The 19,097-nt window shown below is 47.9% G+C and overlaps 1 protein-coding gene across 1 annotated transcript in view; it reads right to left on the bottom strand.

Moving 5' to 3' along the window:
* Positions 1 to 19,097, bottom strand: part of GLE1 (GLE1 RNA export mediator) — a 105,514-nt gene that overhangs the window by 44,780 nt on the left and 41,637 nt on the right. The window contains exons 2-7 of the mRNA XM_063936515.1: positions 12,826 to 13,035; positions 12,632 to 12,745; positions 12,395 to 12,543; positions 12,244 to 12,304; positions 4,952 to 5,200; positions 3,063 to 3,285 (exon numbers count right to left, since the gene is read on the bottom strand). Of these exons, the coding sequence (XP_063792585.1) occupies positions 3,063 to 3,285; positions 4,952 to 5,200; positions 12,244 to 12,304; positions 12,395 to 12,543; positions 12,632 to 12,745; positions 12,826 to 13,035 (1,006 nt within the window). The remainder of the gene's footprint in view (positions 1 to 3,062; positions 3,286 to 4,951; positions 5,201 to 12,243; positions 12,305 to 12,394; positions 12,544 to 12,631; positions 12,746 to 12,825; positions 13,036 to 19,097) is intronic.

Here is a 19,097-nt window from a genome sequence, read left to right as displayed (position 1 = left end):
CCCCAGGGTCAATAAAACAGTATCCCTATCTAGGGTATCAAACTACTCTGATAAGGTATCAGTCCATGCCGCTACTGCACTACAGACCCAGGCCGATGCGATTGCCGGTCTGAGCAAGGTACCTGAATGTGTATAAATGGACTTCAGGGTACCCTCCTGTTTGCGATCAGCAGCATCCTTGAGGGTAGCCGTATCCTGGGACGGCAGGGCTACCTTTTTGGATAAGCGAGTTAAAGCTTTGTCCACCCTAGGGGAGGATTCCCATCGTAACCTGTCCGTTGGCGGGAAAGGATACGCCGTAAGAATCCGTTTGGAAATCTGCAGTTTTTTATCTGGAGATTCTCAAGCTTTTTCACATAACTCATTCAGTTCGTGTGAGGGGGGAAAAGTTACCTCAGGTTTCTTTCCCTTATACATATAAACCCTTGTGTCAGGGACAGGGGTTTCCTCTGTGATGTACAAAACCTCCTTAATTGCTATAATCATATATCGGAGTGATTTAGCCAACTTTGGCTGTAACTTTGCATCATCGTAATCGACACTGGAGTCAGAATCCATGTCGGTATCTGTGTCAACAATTTGGGATAGTGGGCGCTTATGAGACCCCGACGGTCCCTGCGACATAGGATCAGGCACGGGTTGAGACCCTGACTGTCCCAATGCAAAAGCCTGGTCTAATCTTTTATGCAAAGAATTAACATTATCATTTAAAACCTTCCACATATCCATCCAATCAGGTGTCGGCGCCATCGGCGGAGACACCACATTCATTTGCTCCCGCTCCTCTACCACATAGCCTTCCACATCAGACATGTCGACTCAAGCGTACCGACACACCACACACACACACACACAGGGAATGTCCTTTCTGAAGACATTTCCCCCACGAGGCCCTTTGGAGAGACAGAGAGAGAGTATGCCAGCACACACCCCAGCGCTATATAACACAGGAATAACACAGTAACTTAATGTTAACCCAGTAGCTGCTGTTAATATACTTTTTTGCGCCTAATTATGTGCCCCCCCCCTCTCTTTTCAACCCTCTTCTACCGTGTATCAGCAGGGGAGAGCCTGGGGAGCTTCCTCTCAGTGTGCTGTGGAGAAAAAATATGGCGCTGGTGAGTGCTGAGGGAGAAGCTCCGCCCCCTCGGCGGCGGGCTTCTGTCCCGCTTAAATTTTATTTCTTTGGCGGGGGCTCCTACATATATACAGTGCCCAGCTGTATATATGTGTGTTTATTTGCCAGAATGAGGTCCCAAATGCTGCCCAGGGCGCCCCCCCCCTGCACCCTAACAGTGACCGGAGTATGTGTAGGTGTGTGGAGCAATGGCGCACAGCTGCAGTGCTGTGAGTTACCTCCAGTGAAGATCACAAAGTCTTCTGCCGCCTGTGAAATCTTCTTGCTTCTCATACTCACCCGGCTTCAGTTTTCCGGCTCTGCGAGGGGGACGGCGGCGCGGCTCTGGGACGGACGGCGAGGGTGAGATCCTGCGTACCGATCCCTCTGGAGCTAATGGTGTCCAGTAGCCTAAGAAGCAGGACCTAGCTTCAGTGAGTAGGGCTGCTTCTCTCCCCTCAATCCCACGATGCAGGGAGTCTGTTGCCAGCAGAGCTCCCTGAAAATAAAAAAACCTAACAAAATACTTTCTCTCAGCAAACGAAGGAGAGCTCACTGAAAAGCACCCAGCTCCTCTGGGCACAGAATCAAACTGAGGTCTGGAGGAGGGGCAGAGAGGGAGGAGCCAGTGCACACCAGGAACTAAATTCTTTCTTAAAGTGCCCATGTCTCCTGCGGAGCCCGTCTCTCCCCCATGGTCCTTACGGAGTCCCCAGCATCCTCTAGGACGTTAGAGAAACTGGCGGGCCCGGGTTATAGATGACAGGGAGGCAAGGCCTGCTGGGTATTTTAAAGTAACCCCTTTGGTGCCTGCCTAGCACCCAGCCATCCTATACCCAGCGTAATGCTAGTGTGCCCCCTAGTGGATGAATAAGAAAAGTCTGCACAAAAACAGCTAAAGAAAGCGCGGAAGCTGGTGGTGACCTCTGCAATCACAAATGGATGGAGGGTTCCCTCACACACAGCACAGGAACCTGCACCTCAGTCATTTAGAAGGAGCTCCTGCACAAACAACATTTCCTTCCTCTAGTAACCTGGTAGCAGTGACATCACTTTTGGGGGGGGGGGGGGGGAGTGGGGCTGTGGGCCACACCCAGGCATCCCCAAAATGTCAGTTCCTCCTCAGCGATAGGAGCCAGATGCTGCACGGTAACATTACGTGCAGCATTCTGCTCCTGTGAAGGTGTAGGAGCCGGCATTGCAGCCACACAAGTCTCCTGGGTGCTAGATATGCCCCCAGAGTGATGAAACCGGGTCATGCCGAGGTGTTCTAATGGCCAGCAACTATGTCTCCCTGCAGTTCTTTGTGTATAATTCAGAGAACGTACCAGATTGCAGGTACTACTCTCCCTGCTGTGTCCCTAACGGTCCTCCGGGAACACCCTTGCCGGGGAATAATATCCGCTATCTGTTCTGCGCTCCGACTCACCAGCCTATGCCTCAAATGCCACTGGCTCTAGACTCTGCAGCAGTGCCACTGAGCAGCAGGTCAGGTCACCTGCTGGGTGGTCTTAGCGTCTGTTGCCTGCTATTAAGCAGCAGGTCCTGGGCTCCAGCTTCAATCTGCAGCTGCTGCTGGACCCCCGCTCCTGGCACTTCAGCTGTCAGCCAGCCAGCCACCTGCATGCAGTGCTGTTCAACAGTGGGTCAGGCCGCCGCTGACCCGAGCCTGCAACTGGCATTCTGGTTGGCTTCCTCGGCGGCTTCTGGATTCTGGGACCCACACAGTTGCAGACGCCAGCCACACTTGCAGCTCCTGCAACTTTGGTCTGAGACGCTATGCTGGGTGCTCTCCCTCTCCATGCCGGCAGCCTCTATCCTTCCGGCCGCAGTCAGGGCCTCCAGCAGCCCTGAAATCAGAACTCTGGCTGCTTGACTAACAGGTAAGGAAAGGGTTTAGCAGGGAAAATCTACTGGGGAGGGGGATGCAGATAGAGCAATTTACCTTCCGTCTGTGGCTGCGTGCTGGCTTGAGCTGGGACAGGGGCCAGAGCCTTTGCTTGCTGCTGCTGTTCTGCTTCTTTCTGCTTCTTACTGGCAGCTTCTGCTTCAGCTTTCCGTCGCTCCTCAGCGGCAGCCACCTCAGTCTCCATTGTAGAGACCAACGCGCGTATCTCCTGGACGGATCGCTCTCCAACGCTCACATCATCCTGGGTGGGGAAACCTCTCTGATGGGAACACAGATATCCGATCAGCTCAATAGTTTTCAACGAGCCACATTCAAGGGGAGATCAGTCAAAGCTTGGAGAAAGATAAAGTACCAACCAATCAGCTTCTAAGCGACATTTAACAGACTGTTTGAAAAAAGTCAGGAGCGGATTGGTCGGTACTTTATCTCTCTCCAAGATTTCATAAATCTCCCCCAGTCTTCTGTAAAGCTAGTAGGATCTCAAAATAACATTCTACTGGGGAGTAATGCAACAAATTAAGAATTAAACGAGCAGGCTCACTGCGAATCAGGACAAATAAGAAGGTAAATACCATGGGATGTATTAATGTGACCAGCGGTCAGGAGAGACAGACAAACCATCACATAACCTTCCCCTACATCCCGCTCTCTCACAATGCCGACCAACAGGGACCATTCCCACGACAACCAGAGAGTGGGAATAGAACCTGTGTCGCCATCGAGCCAGCAAGGGCTTGTTGCGCTCTCCCCTCCCGCACCGGGATTCCGCTGCCGGTCAAGCATAACACAGCTAAATACTATTACAGATTAAAAGGTACATCACATACTATAGCAAACACAAGTACCGTGTATAGCTAAACATTAAATAGGGCTATGGAATGTTCTATGCTGAAAACCTGGGTAAAGAAACCAATGAAATAACTGATGCCGCCAGGAACAGACAATGTATTTCTACAGTGACTGTACAAGTTAAGATCTCCCACAAAGCCCCTGGGATCCACCTCTTAAAAGGTTTCCAAAATCTAATTTCAGCTGCGATTGTGACTGCCAGCTATGCGGTTCTAGAGCTACTTGGCCACAAAACACAACAAAGTAAGGGTCCAAAAGAAGATCGGTTTGAGAGCTACTCACTCAGGACAGGTGGCAAATCTGGTGCGGCGTCGAGATCATCGTCCAAGTGCATTAACGGTGCCGCGTGTGCCCACAATGTTGCAGCTGGATGGCGGAGCAATGTCTCAGATTCTGCCACATGTGCTTGTTGCCAAATCTGGGAGATGCACCTATGCAGCCTAAGCTGGCAATTGAAGCAGTGTGGGCACCTTTACTGATCATAAAAATATACATGACTCTGGAGCGAGTCATTTTGACAATACCTGAAACGTGAGGAACCATTGTAACTGTACACAGAGTCCTCTCCGGCATCCCACTGAAGGGCACTCCAATAACAGAAAGTAGCCGATCGCAGGACAGCTTATAACCAAAGAGCAAAACGCAAACACCAACACCAAATATCGCTATGAAGGGATATGAACTTCTTATGAATGTTATTAGCAAGTCCTATGAAACCAGCTACACAAGAGAAGACCCTGCCCCTTTGACCGCACTCCAAAATGATTTTACGATCGATTAATAAACTGGACAGTTCTAGGCACCCCTTAGACTGATCAGCTAGAGCACACGGGAGACAGTTGCTGGCCGGACGCAAGGAGACCTTGGCTTCCAGGTTGTAGAACCATCGATATCTGCTGTACCACACTTTAAGGCATGTCCAAAAGCAGCCAATTTCAGATGGGTCATTCTGATGCCACTTATGTGGCAATGTTGGTTAAGCCAGCCAATGTCTCTGTGCGTGCGGCCAGTGATAGGCAACTTATTTCAGGTTGTGCAACACTTTTAGTAGACTTAAATAGGGAAAACCATTTTACCTCGCTACTGGAGCGAACAACATTGGATAAAATTCCACATATCTGGTTCCCCCGCTGGCTGTAAGTGGAGAGGTCCACACGCAACGTCTCTTGAAGTTTGTAGTCCATCTGGATTTTCTGGATGAGCTGCAGAGCTTCTTGCTGCAGAACACACAACCTGCGCATCCTCTCACGGCCTTCCTCTTGCCGGACACGCTCAATCTCCTGTTGGCGTTGCTGCTCGGCCTCGCGCAGCCTCAAGGTCAGGAGCTGGACAAGTGGTATAGGGCAGCAGCGTTCACACATTAGATCAAATTCATTCGTTGGTGGAATTTTTTAAATGCACTTTTTTCTGTTTCACTTAAGATTTCCGTACCATGTCAAAAGCGAGAATCACAAATTGGGCTGCCCTTCTTAGAAATGGAGGATTTGTGCACTATTGTCACTTACAGGAATCACTGACTGGTCACAAGCAACACAATTCTTAATTTGTGTCAACAGATTGTACAAAACAATAAAATAGAAAAGTTTCTATGGATATTTGAACAAATTTTAGGGTACAGTATTTTGGGGTTGCTTAATTAAAAAAAATAATGTAGTTTTTTTTTCCATATAGGCCCTAATTCTGAAGATCATGCGTGCATGTGGGAATCTACCGGAATATTCTAGAAGATAAGACATGCAAATATTCTGTGTTCACTCGGCTAACATTCTAGAATTTTCAAAAAATTTGCTTCCTTTTTTTTGGAGTGAGTTAATACAAAAATCAGTGTGTGAAAAATATGTCTAATATTTTAGCCTTTAAGAATCTGAATTTTCTGCAGAAAAGAAATAGAAGCCTCTTCTAATAGATATTAATTCTCTGCAAACTGATTGTATACCGGGGTAGGATGAAGCCTTAAATTTAAAAAGATTTTTTTTTTATATTAATACGAGTAACTGTTTTGCTTTAAGAATCTTAAAAACGGTGATAGGAGGGGTAAAGGGAGTGGAAGCAACAAACATATATTTCAATGTAAGCTCTATTTTATTTAAGGAACAAGTTCAGACTACAACAACAACTTCCATCACAAAAATGGAAAAATAGCCTGTGGGAGCGGGCAACGACTATACCAGAGTATAAATGAATCTAAAACTGGAAAGTATTTTAAAAGGGTCAAATCAGCAATGACAGAACGCCATCAATAAATAGAACGGTCACCACCTAATAGATAAGAGTTAGTGGTCTTGGATGGAGATAAAGTACCAGCCAATCAGCTCCTAACTGTCATATCACAGGCTGTGTTTGAAAAATAACAGTTAGGAGCGGATTGGTTGGGACTTTATCTCCGTCCACTTTATCTCCATCCAAAGCGTAATAAATAGACCCCTTAGAATTTCAGGCAAAAACAAAACCCAAAAAAAATAAGAATTTACTTACCGATAATTCTATTTCTCGGAGTCCGTAGTGGATGCTGGGGTTCCTGAAAGGACCATGGGGAATAGCGGCTCCGCAGGAGACAGGGCACAAAAAGTAAAGCTTTTACAGGTCAGGTGGTGTGCACTGGCTCCTCCCCCTATGACCCTCCTCCAGACTCCAGTTAGGTACTGTGCCCGGACGAGCGTACACAATAAGGGAGGATTTTGAATCCCGGGTAAGACTCATACCAGCCACACCAATCACACCGTACAACTTGTGATCTAAACCCAGTTAACAGTATGATAACAGAGGAGCCTCTGAAAGATGGCTCCCTAAACAAAATAACCCGAAATAGTTAACAATAACTATGTACAAGTCTTGCAGATAATCCGCACTTGGGATGGGCGCCCAGCATCCACTACGGACTCCGAGAAATAGAATTATCGGTAAGTAAATTCTTATTTTCTCTATCGTCCTAAGTGGATGCTGGGGTTCCTGAAAGGACCATGGGGATTATACCAAAGCTCCCAAACGGGCGGGAGAGTGCGGATGACTCTGCAGCACCGAATGAGAGAACTCCAGGTCCTCTTTTGCCAGGGTATCAAATTTGTAAAATTTTACAAACGTGTTCTCCCCTGACCACGTAGCTGCTCGGCAGAGTTGTAATGCCGAGACCCCTCGGGCAGCCGCCCAGGATGAGCCCACCTTCCTTGTGGAATGGGCCTTAACAGAATTAGGCTGTGGTAGGCCTGCCACAGAATGTGCAAGTTGAATCGTGTTACAAATCCAACGAGCAATCGACTGCTTAGAAGCAGGTGCACCCAACTTGTTGGGTGCATACAGTATAAACAGCGAGTCAGATTTTCTGACTCCAGCCGTCCTTGAAATGTATATCTTTAAAGCTCTGACAACGTCCAACAACTTGGAGTCTTCCAAGTCGTTTGTAGCCGCAGGCACTACAATAGGCTGGTTCAGGTGAAACGCTGACACCACCTTCGGGAGAAAATGCGGACGCGTCCGCAGCTCTGCCCTATCTGAATGGAAAATTAAATAAGGACTTTTATAAGATAAAGCCGCCAGTTCTGATACTCTCCTGGCCGAAGCCAGGGCCAGTAACATAGTCACTTTCCATGTGAGATATTTCAAATCCACCTTCTTAAGTGGTTCAAACCAATGGGATTTGAGGAAATCTAAAACTACATTTAGATCCCACGGTGCCACCGGAGGCACCACAGGAGGCTGTATATGCAGTACTCCTTTGACAAAAGTCTGGACCTCAGGAACTGAGGCCAATTCTTTTTGGAAGAATATAGACAGGGCCGAAATTTGAACCTTAATAGATCCCAATTTGAGACCCATAGACAATCCTGATTGCAGGAAATGTAGGAAACGACCCAGTTGAAATTCCTCCGTCGGAGCATTCCGACCCTCGCACCATGCCACATATTTCCGCCAAATGCGGTGATAATGCTTTGCGGTGACTTCTTTCCTTGCCTTAATCAAGGTAGGAATGACTTCTTCAGGAATGCCTTTTTCTTTTAGAATCTGGCGTTCAACCGCCATGCCGTCAACGCAGCCGCGGTAAGTCTTGAAAAAGACAAGGACCCTGCTGAGGCAGGTCCCTTCTCAGAGGTAGAGGCCACGGATCGTCCGTGACCATCTCTTGAAGTTCCGGGTACCAAGTCCTTCTTGGCCAATCCGGAGCCACTAGTATCGTTCTTACTCCTCTTTGCCGTATAATCCTCAATACCTTTGGTATGAGAGGCAGAGGAGGAAACACATATACCGACTGGTACACCCAAGGTGTTACCAGCGCATCCACAGCTATTGCCTGCGGATCTCTTGACCTGGCGCAATACCTGTCCAGTTTTTTGTTGAGGCGAGACGCCATCATGTCCACCATTGGTTTTTCCCAACGGTTTATTATCATGAGGAAAACTTCTGAATGAAGTCCCCACTCTCCCGGGTGAAGATCGTGTCTGCTGAGGAAGTCTGCTTCCCAGTTGTCCACGCCCGGGATGAATACTGCTAACACGTGATTCTCCGCCCAGCGAAGGATCCTGGCAGCTTCTGCCATTGCACTCCTGCTTCTTGTGCCGCCCTGTCTGTTTACATGGGCGACTGCCGTGATGTTGTCCGACTGGATCAACACCGGTCTTCCTTGAAGCAGAGGTTCCGCCTGGTTTAGAGCATTGTAGATTGCTCTTAGTTCCAGAATGTTTATGTGAAGAGACTTTTCCAGGCTCGTCCACACTCCCTGGAAGTTTCTTCCCTGTGTGACTGCTCCCCAGCCTCTCAGGCTGGCGTCCGTGGTCACCAGGATCCAATCCTGTATGCCGAATCTGCGGCCCTCCAGTAGATGAGCCTCCTGCAACCACCACAGAAGAGATACCCTTGTCCTTGGAGACAGGGTTATCCGCTGATGCATCTGAAGATGCGATCCGGACCATTCGTCCAGCAAATCTCCCTGAAAATGTTTTGCGTGAGATCTGCCGAATGGAATCGCTTCGTAAGAAGCCACCATTTTTCCCAGGCCTCCTGTGCATTAATGCACTGATACTTGGCCTGGTTTTAGGAGGTTTCTGACTAGGTCGGATAACTCCCTGGCTTTCCCCTCCAGGAGAAATACCTTTTTCTGGACTATGCCCAGAATCATTCCTGGGAACAGCAGACGTATCATCGGAAAAAACAGCTGCGATTTTTGGAATATTTAGAATCCACTCGTGCTATCGTAGAACTACTTTAGATAGTTCTTTTCCGACCTCCAACTGTTCTCTGGAACTTGCCCCTTTCAGGATATCGTCCAAGTAAGGGATAATTAAGATGCCCTTTTCTTTGAAGAGAGTCATCTTTTCGGCCATTACCTTGGTAAAGGCCCGGGGTGCCGTGGATAATTCAACGGCAACTTTTGAAACTGATATTGACAGTTCTGTATCACGAACCCGATGTACCCTTGTTGAGAAGGGCAAATTTGGACATGGAGGTAATCCTTGATGTCCAGGGACACCATATAGTCCCCTTCTTTCCGGTTCGCTATCACTGCTCTGAGTGACTCCATCTTGATTTGAACCTTTATGTAAGTGTTCAAAGATTTCAGATTTAGACTATGTCTCACCAAGCCGTCTGGCTTCAGTACCACCATATAGTGTGGAAGACTAATACCCTTTTCCTTGTTGTAGGAGGGGTACTTTGATTATCACCTGCTGGAAATACAGCTTGTGAATTTTTCCCAATACTGCCTCCCTGTTGGAGGGAGCCGTTGGTAACGCAGACTTCAGGAACCTGCGAGGAAAAGATGTCTCGACTCTCCAATCTGTACCCCTGGGATAATACTAGTACGATCCAGGGGTCAACTTGCGAGTGATCCCACTGCGCGTTGAGACTCTTGAGACTACACCCCCACCTAACCTGAGTCCGCTTACACGGCCCCAGCGTCATGCTGGGGACTTGGCAGACGCGGTGGAAGGCTTCCTTTCCTGGGAAGGAGCTGTCTGCTGCAGTCTACTTCCCTTTCCTCTGTCTGGGCAGATATGACTGGCCTTTTGCCCGCTTGCCCTCATGGGAACGGAAGGATTGAGGCTGAAAAGACGGTGTCTGTTTCTGCTGAGATGTAACTTGGGGTAAAAAGGTTGGATTTCCAGCTGTTGCCGAGACCCCCAGGTCCGTTGGACCGACCCCAAATAACTCTTTCCCTTTATACGGCCATACTTCCATGTGTCGTATGGGATATGTATCACCTGACCACTGTCGTGTCCATGACATCTTCTGGGAGATATGGATCACGCACTTATTTTGATGCCAGAGTGCACATATCCCTCTGTGCATCTCGCATACATAAATATATAATGCATCCTATTAAATGCTCTATATCAATCAAATATTTTCAGTCAGGGAAACCGACCAAGCCAACCCAGCACTGCATCTCCAGGCTGATGGCGATCGCTGGTCGCAGTATAACCACCTTATGTGTGTATATACTTTTTAGGATATTTTTCCAGCTGCCTATCAGCTGGCTCCTTGAGGGCGGCCGTATCTGGAGACGGTAACGCCACTTGATAAGCGTGTGAGCGCCTTATTCATTCCCAACGCGCCCTAACTTCTGGCGGGAAAGGGTATAACGCCAATATTTGCTATCGGGGTAAACCCACGCATCATCACACACTTTATTTTATTTTATCTGATTCAGGAAAAACTACAGGTAGTTTTTTCACTCCCACATAATACCCTTTTTTGTGGTACTTGTAGTATCAGAAATATGTAACACCTCCTTCATTGCCCTTAACGTGTGGCCCTAATAAGGAATACGTTTGTTTATTCACCGTCGACACTGGATTCAGTGTCGGTGTCTGTGTCTGTGTCGACCGACTGAGGTAAATGGGCGTTATTAAAAACCCCTGACGGTGTTTCTGAGACGCCTGGACCGGTACTAATTGTTTGTCGGCCGTCTCATGTCGTCAACCGACCTTGCAGCGTGTTGACATTCTCACGTAATTCCCTAAATAAGCCATCCATACCGGTGTCGACTCCCTAGAGAGTGACATCACCATCATAGGCAATTGCTCCGCCTCCTCCAACATCGTCCTCATACATGTCGACACACACGTACCGACACACAGCACACACACCGGGAATGCTCTGACAGAGGACAGGACCCCACTAGCCCTTTGGAGAGACAGAGGGAGAGTTTGCCAGCACACACCAAAAAAACGCTATAATTACATAGGGACAACCTTATATAAGTGTTTCTCCCTTATAGCATCTTTAATATATTTATATCGCCAATTTAGTGCCCCCCCTCTCTGTTTAAACCCTGTTTCTGTAGTGCAGTGCAGGGGAGAGCCTGGGAGCCTTCTCTCCAGCCTTTCTGTGAGAGAAAATGGCGCTGTGTGCTGAGGAGATAGGCCCCGCCCCTTTTTCGGCGGGCTCGTCTCCCGCTATTTATTGTATTTAGGCAGGGGTTAAATATCTCCATATAGCCTCTGGGGGCTATATGTGAGGTATTTTTAGCCTTATATAGGTTTACATTTGCCTCCCAGGGCGCCCCCCCCCAGCGCCCTGCACCCTCAGTGACTGCCGTGTGAAGTGTGCTGAGAGGAAAATGGCGCACAGCTGCAGTGCTGTGCGCTACCTTTAGAAGACTGCAGGAGTCTTCAGCCGCCGATTCTGGACCTCTTCTTGCTTCAGCATCTGCGAGGGGGCCGGCGGCGAGGCTCCGGTGACCATCCAGGCTGTACCTGTGATCGTCCCTCTGGAGCTTCATGTCCAGTAGCCAAGAAGCCAATCCATCCTGCACGCAGGTGAGTTCACTTCTTCTCCCCTCTGTCCCTCGTTGCAGTGATCCTGTTGCCAGCAGGAATCACTGTAAAATAAAAAACCTAAGCTAAACTTCTCTAAGCAGCTCTTTATGAGAGCCACCTAGAATTGCACCCTTCTCGGCCGGGCACAAAAATCTAACTGGAGTCTGGAGGAGGGTCATAGGGGGAGGAGCCAGTGCACACCACCTGACCTGTAAAAGCTTTACTTTTTGTGCCCTGTCTCCTGCGGAGCCGCTATTCCCCATGGTCCTTTCAGGAACCCCAGCATCCACTTAGGACGATAGAGAAACATTCTTGACAACCCAATACCCTGCATAGGATCCTTGATCTGGATCACCTTTTGGCTTCACCTTACTAACATCACTTGCAAAATTAAAATCGATCAATTGGCTTTTACTTTTTGGAGGCGAAGGCAGATGTAAGAGTTGACGTTACATATGGCAGAACTAGCTATTGGGAGGGAGTTTTCAATATGCAGGCCAATGGAGCCTAACGAAGCTCTATTATAGGGCGCAGAAGACTACTGCTTTGGCTAGTTCAAGAAGATAAATCATTACTTCATATTTAAAAAGACACCCTAGGCGTAAAAGGTGAAAAACCTTGGCTCTGTGACGGTGTTCCTCCTTTAATTTTTCTTGTTGCCCTAAGACCTCTTTTGACCTATTAAAAAAAAAAAAAAAATCAAAGAAAAAGGCATTAGGCACCAACCAATGGTTTGTTGAGAAGCAGCAATTGTTCTTTTCCTCTCACCCCTTCTCCAGCTGCTCTTGAAGTTGGTGCTTCTGTTGTCTCTGCTCTAACTCCATCCTTTCCTCAAAGCGTTTCAGCTGCTCTACAGCCTTCTCAGCAAATGACTTGCTGAACTGATCCGTCATATCAAGGCGTCCACGCAGATCATCCTAAAAAGAGAGTTAGAGGACTATACTATGTAGAAAAAAAGAAAAAAGGCAAGGATGAAATCAACCAGGAAAATGGGCCACCACGTACCTTCATTTTTGCTCTATGTCCTTCTTCGTACAACCGGATTACGCTTTCCACTTCGGTTACTTTTTCCAACTGCAACTTTGTAGACTGGTCTGCCTCCTTAATGATTTGACGGACCTAAGGAGATAGCCCAGTGAGGACAGGACATTTTTACCACCACAAAACCCACATTGCAACAGCAGCACAGAGAAGCTTACCAGCTCTGTTTTGGCTATGCTCACTGGGGAAGTCACAACAATGGCTGGTGAACCAGGTTTGGATGATAAGGCAAGAGTAGGACTGCAATTTTCCGACAGTGAGTTGTAGACAGAGGAGTTAGCCAATTCTTTATGTTGCAAGACATTATCCAGTACCCAGGCAGAATATGGAGATAACATAGGGGAGGACTGGGCTGCATCCAGTATATCCTAGAACATATGACAAGAAGTAAAATCAGGAGAGAAACAAACAACATTCAGCAGGCTCTTTAAATGTCGCAACCTATATAGGCAGCAAAATGCAGAAACACCAGATAGGGTATACCAAACCTAGATTCGTCCATGGTCAAACACTTACCCATCAGCAACAGGAACAGTGGAGCAGATGTATTAACCTGGAAAAGTGATAAAGCAGTGATAAGCGCAAGGTGATAACACACCAGCCAGTCATTACGGATTTGAAAAATGACAGTTGAGAGCTGGTGTGTTATCACCTTCCACTTATCACTACTTTATCCCTTCTCCTGGATTAATACATCTGCCCCAATGTGACCAGTAAACTGGCATTATCAGACTAGTGGATATACACTTAATACATGTAAAAGAAACCTGTATTTTTATTTTAAATTGAATTTATCAACAAAAGCATACCATGTTTATTAACCGTAATTTATACAGCGCCAATATATTCCACTGTGCTTTACAATTGGAATAAAAACAGTCATTTTGCATGTAGCCCACAAATGTTAGCTTTGTTTTTACACTGCAATTTAGATTTCAGTTTGGACACATACCAAACAAACCTACATCCTGCTGCATATTTTATATCTGCCCCACCTGCAGTGCAGCACAGTTTTACCCAGGTGCACAGTTACTTTTATTTCTATCAGGCCCCGACAGTGTTGTGGGGAACCATATACCAATTCCTCTTTCCTCCCCTACGAACTACAACAAAGGTAATCAAATGGTGTTCCAACATCACAAGTTACGCTGTGTGAGGGAAGCGGTATGCCTTTGTGGAACATCACATCGCGTGCATCACCTTGAACTGAAACCCCCCCACCTTAGCATGGGTACGGGTGTTTTTTCTGCTGCGGGGTACACTGGGCTCCACAAGGAATGGACAATGGGGTGTAGAGTAGGATCTTGATCCGAGGCACCAACAGGCTCAAAGCTTTGACTGTTCCCAGAATGCATAGCGCCGCCTCCTATATCACCCTGCCTCCCTGCACAGGATCTCAGTTTTGTAGTTGGTGCTGCAGTAGCAGGCACTTAACAGAGGGGCTGCTCCAGGCAGCCCTAAGAAGAGCTTTTTTTCTGAGGAAAAAAGTGAAGACTTCAAGGGCAGCAGCAGTGTTACATGTCAGTGGACACTCACGGCTGCAGCTCCGGCTCTCCCCAGCGGCGCTGTACACTCCCGAGCCCTGGTTGCTGGGTAACTACAGCAGGAGGCTCCGGTTTTCTTCTTGTCAGGCACACACGACGGGGGCTCTCCGGGATCGCGTGGCCGCGCTTCGGGAGGTGGTAAGTGGGTCCAACTTGCGGGACCCGGTCTTTATCGCAATCCGGCGCGGTCAGTGGGAGGCGGGCCGCCGCGCGCGCTGGCGGTGGACACTGTGGCAGTACAGGTGATCCCACTAGATCACCAGAGCATAGAACAGGTCAGGTTTTCTCTATAAACCTCTTTATTAGAGCCCGCAGTACCCGGTGGTTTTTCCAGCAGGGGGATAGAGCTTGGACCTGAAGTCCCTCCCCCAGTGCGCCATTTTCTGCAAATGTTCCGCCCTGGAGCTGCATATCTGTCACTCCCTGGCAGTGTCTGCGGCGCCATTATCCCTCAGCTCACTGTTCCTGGGAATGCTTGGGCAAATCCTCCTATGTAAAGGCGCCTGGCTGTCAGTGCTGTGACTTTACAAGACACTTAAGTATTCTACCTGCCTTTTTTAGTCAGTGTTAGTTAAGAAAGAGTGCATTTAGTCAGGGTTTCCTAGTACAATTACCCTGTGATATACATCTAGCTCGGATAACTCCCTGGCTTTCTCCTCCGGGAGAAACACCTTTTTCTGGACTGTGTCCAGAATCATCCCTAGGAACAGCAGACGTGTCGTCGGAATCAGCTGCGATTTTGGAATATTTAGAATCCACCCGTGCTGTCGTAGTACTACTTGAGATAGTGCTACTCCGACCTCTAACTGTTCCCTGGACCTTGCCCTTATCAGGAGATCGTCCAAGTAAGGGATAATTAAGACGCCTTTTCTTCGAAGAAGAATCATCATTTCGGCCATTACCTTGGTAAAGACCCGGGGTGCCGTGGACAATCCAAACGGCAGCGTCTGAAACTGATAGTGACAGTTCTGTACCACAAACCTGAGGTACCCTTGGTGAGAAGGGCAAATTGGGACATGAAGGTAAGCATCCTTGATGTCCAGAGACACCATATAGTCCCCTTCTTCCAGGTTCGCTATCACTGCTCTGAGTGACTCCATCTTGAATTTGAACCTTTGTATGTAAGTGTTCAATGATTTCAGATTTAAAATAGGTCTCACCGAGCCGTCCGGCTTCGGTCCCACAAACAGCGTGGAATAATACCCCTTTCCCTGTTGTAGGAGGGGTACCTTGATTATCACCTGCTGGGAATACAGCTTGTGAATGGCTTCCAATACCGCCTCCCTGTTGGAGGGAGACGTTGGCAAAGCAGACTTCAGGAACCGGCGAGGGGGAGACGTCTCGAATTCCAATTTGTACCCCTGAGATACTACCTGCAGGATCCAGGGGTCCACTTGCGAGTGAGCCCACTGCGCGCTGAAATTCTTGAGACGACCCCCCACCGTACCTGAGTCCACTTGTAAGGCCCCAGCGTCATGCTGAGGACTTGGCAGAAGCGGGGGAGGGCTTCTGTTCCTGGGAAGAGGCTGCCTGCTGCAGTCTTTTTCCCCTTCCTCTGCCCCGGGGCAGATATGAGTGGCCTTTTGCCCGCTTGCCCTTATGGGGACGAAAGGACTGAGCCTGAAAAGACGGTGTCTTTTTCTGCTGAGAGGTGACCTGGGGTAAAAAGGTGGATTTCCCAGCCGTTGCCGTGGCCACCAGGTCCGATAGACCGACCCCAAATAACTCCTCCCCTTTATACGGCAATACTTCCATATGCCGTTTGGAATCCGCATCACCTGACCACTGTCGCGTCCATAACCCTCTTCTGGCAGAAATGGACAGCGCACTTTCTCTTGATGCCAGAGTGCAAATATCCCTCTGTGCATCTCGCATATATAGAAATGCATCCTTTAAATGCTCTATAGTCAATAATATACTGTCCCTGTCCAGGGTATCAATATTTTCAGTCAGGGAATCCGACCATGCCAGACCCGCACTGCACATCCAGGCTGAGGCGATTGCTGGTCGCAGTATAACACCAGTATGTGTGTATATACTTTTTAGGATATTTTCCAGCTTCCTATCAGCTGGCTCTTTGAGGGCGGCCGTATCAGGAGACGGTAACGCCACTTGTTTTGATAAGCGTGTGAGCGCCTTATCTACCCTAGGGGGTGTTTCCCAACGCGCCCTAACCTCTGGCGGGAAAGGGTATAATGCCAATAATTTTTTAGAAATTAGCAGTTTATCGGGGGAAACCCACGCTTCATCACACCTCATTTAATTAATCTGATTCAGGAAAAACTACGGGTAGTTTTTTCACACCCCACATAATACCATTTTTGTGGTACTTGTAGTATCAGAAATGTTCAAAACCTCCTTCATTGCCGTGATCATGTAACGTGCGGCCCTACTGGAAAATACGTTTGAGACGCCTGGACAGGTATTAACTGATTTTCCGGCTGTCTCATGTCGTCAACAGTCTTATGTAAAGTGCTGACGCTATCACGTAATTCCTTCCATAAGACCATCCAGTCAGGTGTCGACTCCCTAGGGGGTGACATCACTATTACAGGCAATTGCTCCGCCTCCATACCATTTTCCTCCTCATACATGTCGACACAACGTACCGACACACAGCACACACACAGGGAATGCTCTGATAGAGGACAGGACCCCACTAGCCCTTTGGGGAGACAGAGGGAGAGTTTGCCAGCACACACCAGAGCGCTATATATATACAGGGATAACCTTATATAAGTGTTTTTCCCTTATATAGCTGCTGTATTTATTAATCTGCCAAATTAGTGCCCCCCCTCTCTTGTTTTACCCTGTTTCTGTAGTGCAGGACTGCAGGGGAGAGCCAGGGAGCTTCCCTCCAACGGAGCTGTGAGGGAAAATGGCGCTTGTGTGCTGAGGAGATAGGCCGCCGAGAAGGGGGCGGAGCCTTTCTCCCGCTTTAAGGAAAAACTGGCAGGGGTTAAATGCATCCATATAGCCCAGGAGCTATATGTGATGCATTTTTAGCCATCTAAGGTGTTTTTATTGCGTCTCAGGGCGCCCCCCCCCAGCGCCCTGCACCCTCAGTGACCGGAGTGTGAAGTGTGCTGAGAGCAATGGCGCACAGCTGCGGTGCTGTGCGCTACCTTATTGAAGACAGGACGTCTTCTGCCGCCGATTTTCCGGACCTCTTCTGTCTTCTGGCTCTGTAAGGGGGCCGGCGGCGCGGCTCTGGGACCCATCCATGGCTGGGCCTGTGATCGTCCCTCTGGAGCTAATGTCCAGTAGCCTAAGAAGCCCAATCCACTCTGCACGCAGGTGAGTTCGCTTCTTCTCCCCTTAGTCCCTCGGTGCAGTGAGCCTGTTGCCAGCAGGACTCACTGAAAATAAAAAACATAATTTAAACTTTTACTCTAAGCAGCTCAGGAGAGCCACCTAGTATGCACCCTTCTCGTTCGGGCACAAAAATGTAACTGAGGCTTGGAGGAGGGTCATAGGGGGAGGAGCCAGTGCACACCAGGTAGTCCTAAAGCTTTTACTTTTGTGCCCAGTCTCCTGCGGAGCCGCTATTCCCCATGGTCCTTACGGAGTTCCCAGCATCCACTAGGACGTCAGAGATTTATGTTTAGCACGTTATATATGTAGCCTGGGAGAATTTGTTATGTACTATCACGATTATAGGTTTGTTTAAAATTATAGTGCAATGAATCTGTCGAACGCATGGGTATGTGCTTCATGTAGCAGGTGGAACGCACGTGTCATCATGTGTGCGCCCTCTAGTCAGTTTTCTGTAAGCGCACGCTCACTTCCGTCAAAGACGGAGGAAGATGTGTGGAACATAGCAGGCATGGAGGCGGAGCGCATAAGGCCGTTTCCTCAACTGTGTACAACCCAGAGGTGGAACGCAAGTGTCATCGTGCGCGTACCCTCTGGGTTACGTTTGGTGCGCGCGCTTCCGGTAAAAACGGAAGCGGAAGTGCGGGCTTTGGAACGTATTGGAGTGGAACGCATAAGGTCGTTCGCCCCCGTTCTTTTACAGAAGTTTGAAAACTTTAAAAATTAGACTATCTTCTAGTTCTTTTGAAACACCGCTAGTCAGGGTTAGGACATTTAAACTTTGGGACTGAATATAGATGCTATTAAAAATAACAGTACACTTTCACTTCCGGGACCATACTTTTAATACATTTCTATAATCCATATGATGTAGAGGTTTTGTGGAAATGTAGGTTTGTAAAAAATGTACATGTGTTTTTGATTTTATTTAAATTTTACTATGTATCTGGGTGCAATTATGATGTCACTTCCTGATGGCATATGATTGGTGACTCACCATTTAAATATTGTGGGATATCACAATGCCAGTATGTCTTGATAAAGGCTCCATTAAGAGCCGAAACGCGTCGACTGATCCTGGCACAGTGATACAGAATTTTTCTACACATCGGGGACCAAGGAGGTATTTGTTCCATCATTACGTCCGTTGGGGGGTCCGGACTTCCCCTTATGCGACTAGTGGTGGAAAAAAATTTTTCCCCTGCTTTGGAATCCCCTTTTTTAATCTTGCTTTTATGGATGTTAACATTTTGTGTACGTTTTTACTGTGATTTACCCCAGTTATGGGGTTTATGTAATCAGACTCTTTTCTTTATATAAAAATATTCCTTTTTTAAAAAGTCATTCCTGGACTTTTGTGTTGAAAGTTTTATTGAGGAGAACTGTTACTATATCACCCACTTTTTTGGGGGAGTCTCACTCTATTTTGGATAAAGAAACCCAGATAGGAGGGTATTACCATCTGATCGTGTGAGTGTGGGTACGCATCCCTGTTTAGAAACTCCTTGGTGAAGGTCACATGTGGTCCTGCTGAAAAGATACCAATATACACACATCTTGGGGCACTCCAT

Source organism: Pseudophryne corroboree, chromosome 8 (genome assembly GCF_028390025.1).
Source record: "Pseudophryne corroboree isolate aPseCor3 chromosome 8, aPseCor3.hap2, whole genome shotgun sequence".
Lineage (NCBI taxonomy): Eukaryota > Metazoa > Chordata > Amphibia > Anura > Myobatrachidae > Pseudophryne > Pseudophryne corroboree.
The sequence above is the reverse complement of the archived record's forward strand: the minus strand, read 5'-3'. Positions and strand labels throughout refer to the sequence as shown.